This window comes from Nelusetta ayraudi, unplaced genomic scaffold, assembly GCF_046127955.1.
Source record: "Nelusetta ayraudi isolate G7.1 ecotype Tasmania unplaced genomic scaffold, CSIRO-AGI_Nayr_v1 ptg000175l, whole genome shotgun sequence".
Taxonomy (NCBI): Eukaryota; Metazoa; Chordata; class Actinopteri; order Tetraodontiformes; family Monacanthidae; genus Nelusetta; species Nelusetta ayraudi.
In genome coordinates this window covers 490,001-495,000 of record NW_027466224.1, presented here as the reverse complement: position 1 = coordinate 495,000, position 5,000 = coordinate 490,001, and the positions used below count along the sequence as shown (strand labels likewise).

General features: G+C 50.7%; 2 protein-coding genes across 2 annotated transcripts in view; one reads left to right on the top strand and one right to left on the bottom strand.

Annotated features, from left to right (window-relative positions):
• clpb (ClpB family mitochondrial disaggregase) overlaps window positions 1-4,922 on the top strand; it is a 20,668-nt gene extending 15,746 nt beyond the window's left edge. Inside the window, exons 9-16 of the mRNA XM_076014978.1 lie at window positions 543-598; window positions 713-757; window positions 970-1,131; window positions 1,622-1,778; window positions 1,865-1,938; window positions 2,287-2,406; window positions 2,779-2,883; window positions 3,423-4,922. Coding sequence (XP_075871093.1) covers window positions 543-598; window positions 713-757; window positions 970-1,131; window positions 1,622-1,778; window positions 1,865-1,938; window positions 2,287-2,406; window positions 2,779-2,883; window positions 3,423-3,620 — 917 coding nt within the window. The 3' untranslated portion in view covers window positions 3,621-4,922. The remainder of the gene's footprint in view (window positions 1-542; window positions 599-712; window positions 758-969; window positions 1,132-1,621; window positions 1,779-1,864; window positions 1,939-2,286; window positions 2,407-2,778; window positions 2,884-3,422) is intronic.
• The window catches only part of inppl1a (inositol polyphosphate phosphatase-like 1a), a 62,185-nt gene that overhangs the window by 33,055 nt on the left and 24,130 nt on the right, over window positions 1-5,000 (bottom strand). The gene's annotated exons all lie outside the window — the stretch shown is intronic.

The following is a 5,000-nucleotide window of genomic DNA, read 5'->3' as shown; positions in this document are numbered from 1 at the left end:
TCGCCATTTTGCTTTTTCAAACAAACTCCTTTCCCGCGATTATTTTCGACACATTTTTTCACTTCCTGTCTCAATGCTGAGTCATGTGACCTGCAGCCAATCAGAGGAGAGCTCGTTCAGGCGGAAACCCTCTGTGATGAGCGTGTGGTTCTGCAGTGCAGACGCGACGCTTTGCGGTGGTTTCCATCCGCAAACCAGCTGATCTGGCTCCAGATGACATCATCGTGAGGAGGTTTAGCCCCACCCACTCACATCCCATCAGCCACTGCTGCTGTGGGGCTGCTGCTACAGCAGGAAGGAGATGGATGGAGGTGGAGCCACGTTCATTTCCTCCGTAGCCCTCAGCGACACGCACAGGAGCCGCCTCACATCAATATCACACACACACACACACACACACACACACACACACGGCAGATGCAAGGCATCAATATCACATATGAGAGTTTTTATGCGGGACGTTTTAGTGATGAAGAGCCTGCAGGGGGCGACGTTCTCCACAAGCTGCTCCTCCTCCTCCTCAACCTGTTTCTGTTCCACAGGGAAGACGGAGCTCGCCAAGCAGGTGGCCCGCTACATGCACAAGGACTTTAAGAAGGTGTGCAAGCGCACACACACACACACACACACACACACACACACACACAAACACACAAAGTTGTGTACTAATCTGTTGTTGGTGTTGTGTGTTAAACCCGACTTGTTCCTGCAGGGCTTCATCCGGATGGACATGTCAGAGTTCCAGGAAAAACACGAGGTCTCGCATGCACTCACACACACACACACACACACACACACACACACACACACACACACAAAGCAACACAAACATTATTTTCTGTTTGATTGATTTCAGGTTTGGCCCTGAAGTGGAAAGAGTTTTTTTCTTTAAATTTTCTGCAATTTTCTTCTGCTCTGCTTTGCTCGGCTCTGCTCTGGTGGTGCTGGTGGTGGCGGCCGTCCCATCAGGTGGCCAAGTTCATCGGCTCGCCGCCAGGCTACGTGGGCCACGAGGAGGGCGGTCAGCTGACCAAGCTGCTGAAGGCGTGTCCCAATGCCGTGGTGCTGTTTGACGAGGTGGACAAGGCTCACCCTGACGTTCTCACCATCATGCTGCAGCTCTTCGACGAGGTGAGTCGCACTACCGCACACACACACACACACACGCACACCTTCCTGTACGGCAGGGGTGTCAAACCCCAAACACAGAGTGGGCCCAAAATGTAAAACTTGGAAGTCGCAGGCCAACATTGATGTTTATTGAAGAAAATCTTCCTCCAGATAGAACAGTGAACCTTTTTCTCAACTCAACTCAACTTGCATGGGCTAATAATAAATTTAGAAATAAAATAACAACAATAAACCAGTTAAGTCATCATAATTTCCTTCAATGAACGTCCTGTCCCTGATAGCCAAAATAAAAGCAGAGCATTCTGGGATTTGTAGTGTTACAATCACCAGTGAGCCAGCAGCTCCAGTAGTGATTTTCTATTGGCCTCGCGGGCCAAATATAATGACACCGCGGGCCAAATCTGGTCCGCGGGCCATAGTTTGGCACCCATGCTGTGCGGCTATCAGAGCGACCCATCCCAGTGACCCCTCAACCTCCACTGACCCGCAGGGCCGCCTCACCGACGGGAAGGGCAAGACCATCGAGTGCAAGGACGCCGTCTTCATCATGACGTCCAACGTGGCCAGCGAGGAGATCGCCCAGCATGCACTGCAGCTGCGGCAGGAGGCGGAGCACATCAGCCGCAGGAAGCTGGCGGACAGCCTGGGTGAGGGAGGAGGAGGAGACCCTGAGGAGCAGCAGCTTCCTGCTGGTTGGTTGACTCATCAGTGATGTCACTGTTTGATCCCACAGACGACGTTCAGAAGAGCGACGACATCAAGATCTCACAGCAGTTCAAAGAGTCGGCCATCAGACCCATCCTCAAGGTGGCGCACACACACACACACACACACACACACTTTCCATGACAATTTTTGGTCATGTGACCCCATACGTCACGTCCTGTGAAGTGTAAATGTGAGCAAAGTGTTTCCATGATGCTTTTGTCATATTCCTCTGTATGGATGCGTGTGGAAAACCACCGCATGAGAGCCTCAGAGCCTTTCAGCCATATTGGAGAGGTTCTTCCAACTTGAGCTGCTTCCATCACCAGTTTTTATTGCCATATTTAGGTTTTGCACAATTCTAGGGGTCATGTAAATGCAGCTTCTCTCTCTCTCTCTCTCTCTCTCACCCTCTCATTCTCTCACTCTCTCTCTCTCACCTACTTCCAGGCTCATTTCCGGAGGGACGAGTTTCTGGGCCGGATCAACGAGATCGTCTACTTCCTGCCGTTCTGCCACTCGGAGCTGCTGCAGCTGGTCGGCAAGGAGCTCAACTTCTGGGCCAAGAAGGTCAGTCGGTCACATGACCACCGCCCACAACGCTGAGTCGCACCGACGCAGCAGCAGAGGAACTTGATTGTTCTATCGTGACCACCACCTCTGTCTTTTCTCCTCACCTTTCCTCACCCATCTGACCCCCTTCCATCCTTCCTTCCTTCCTTCCTTCCTTCCATCTATCCTACCAACCATCCATCCATCCTTCCATCCTCCCTTCCTTCCATCCATCCTTCCAACCATCCATCCATCCTTCCATCCTTCCTTCCAACCATCCATCCATCCTTCCTTCCTTCCTTCCTTCCAACCATCCATCCATCCTTCCTTCCATCCATCCTTCCTTCCTTCCTTCCCTCCATCCTTCCTACTTCCTGTCTCTCTGCCCAGGCTAAGCAGCGCCATGACATCACCCTCCAGTGGGACCGCCCAGTCCTGGACCTGCTGGCTGGCGGCTACAACATGCACTACGGAGCGCGCTCCATCAAACACGAGGTGAGGAAGAGGAGGAGGAGGAGGATAGATTTAGACTTGGTCCTCAGACGTTGCAACCAGACCAGCGGTGGGCCAACTTTTTGACTGCTGGGGCCACAGTGGGTTGTCAAATGTGCCATAGGGGGGGTGGCGGAGCTGCAGCAGATGGATGGAGTGTTTTGGTGAGCCACCTCATAGGAGGAAACAATCTATCATGGGGTATTATGGAGAAAACACGTTGCTTTCATGTCAACTGAAAATGAACCACAGCAAAGTTGCAACCTAATCAGAGTCTTTGAAGGCATCACAGTATTTTTTTTTCTTTATTGAAATGACTGTGAAAACACTGATAAAGGGATGAAAAACAGCTATTGTATGACTTAGTGACTGTTAATATCATTACTTTAAGTTTGGCAGGCCTGATTAAAAAGCTTAAGAGGCCGCATATGGCCCGCAGGCCGTAGTTTGCCCATGTCTGAACGAGACTGAACACAAAGTTGACAAAACCAAGATGTTGAGGATTGATTGGTAATTGATTGGTGATTGATTGGCCCCCGCAGGTGGAGCGTCGCGTGGTCAACCAGCTGGCCGCCGCCTACGAGCAGGAGCTCCTCCCCCGCGGCTGCACGCTGCGCCTGTCCGTCCAATCAGAGGAGAGCGTGGAGGCCAACGCGCCCAGCCTGCGTCTGGAGGTGGTGGGGGAGGGGAGCTCGCCCAGGAGGCTGGACATCCGGCCGCCACTCAGCCCGGAGCACTGAGGGGGCGTGGCCTGCCGACAAAATCATCATCATCATCATTATCATCATCATCATCATCATCATCACCACCAGGCCTGATGCTGCTCCATAATAAAAGTTCCTCCAAGTAACAACACAAGACATTGTGTCGGCCTGAGTGCAGCAAAACACACACACACACACTCATGTTTACCTCACTCCTCCTGCAGGGGGCGCTCATATCGCCGTTGTATCGTTAGTGTGTCATCAAACGCGGTATCACTGTTTGTGGTGACAGAGACAGATATTTATTAGATTAGTGCACGGTGGGCAAACTGTTCGACTGATGAGTCGGGTTGTAAAGTGTGACAGAGGGGCTGGAGTAGCAGCAGGCCACCCGAAACCACCCAAACCACCTAGAACCACCCCAGAACCACCTAGAGCTACCCAAGAATGACCTAGACCTCCCCAGAATGACCTAGACTTCCCCAGAACCCACTAGAACTACCTAGAACCACCCTAGAACCTCCTCAGAACCACCTAGAACCACCCCAGAATGACCTAGAACCCCCCCCCACCCACCCACCCACTAGAACTACCCAAAACCACCTGAACCACCCCAGAACCACCTAGAACTTCCCCAGAGCCACCCCTGGACCGTCTAGACCAGGGGTGGGCCAACTTTTTTGACTGGTGGGCCACAATGAGTTATAAAATGTGACAGAGGGGGCCGGAGCAGCAGCAGATGGATGGAATGTTCTAGTGACCCACCTCACAGGAGGAAGTAATGTATCATGGAATATGTCGATAACGTATTGCTTTTAATCAACCAAAGCCAAGTTACAATGAAACCAGTGTCTTTGAAGGCATCACAAGATTTAGCTCTTCATTGAAATGACTCGTAAGACTGAAAAACAGACTGAAATAAATATATGTATATACATGTATACATATATGTGTATATATATATATATACATATATATATATACACGTATACATATAGCTAAACAATGAAAAACTTGATATAGCTAGCAAGCTATTTTATTACTTACTGACTATGAACAACATTTCTTCAAGTTTCGGCAGGCCGGATTGAGAAGCTTAATGCGCCGTATATGGGCCCCGGGCCGTAGTTTGCCCATGCCTGCCTGGCTTAGAGTCAGTGTTGTTGTTGTTGTTGTGGTTGTTGTTTACAGCGTCACTCTCATCCACTCACATGAAGATCAACCAGCCATAATCAAACATGATGAGCGGTGGTCGCCCGGTGAACTCAGCCCAGTGGCATGATGGGTAATGAGAATGTGGGAGGAGTCAGACGCTTGAATAAAGTCCAGTGAAAGAAAGAGCGCTGTTGTCGTGTTTCCTGTCGTGTTTTGTGTCGCTGCGACGAGTCTGATGGATGTGTGTGTGTGTGTGTGTGT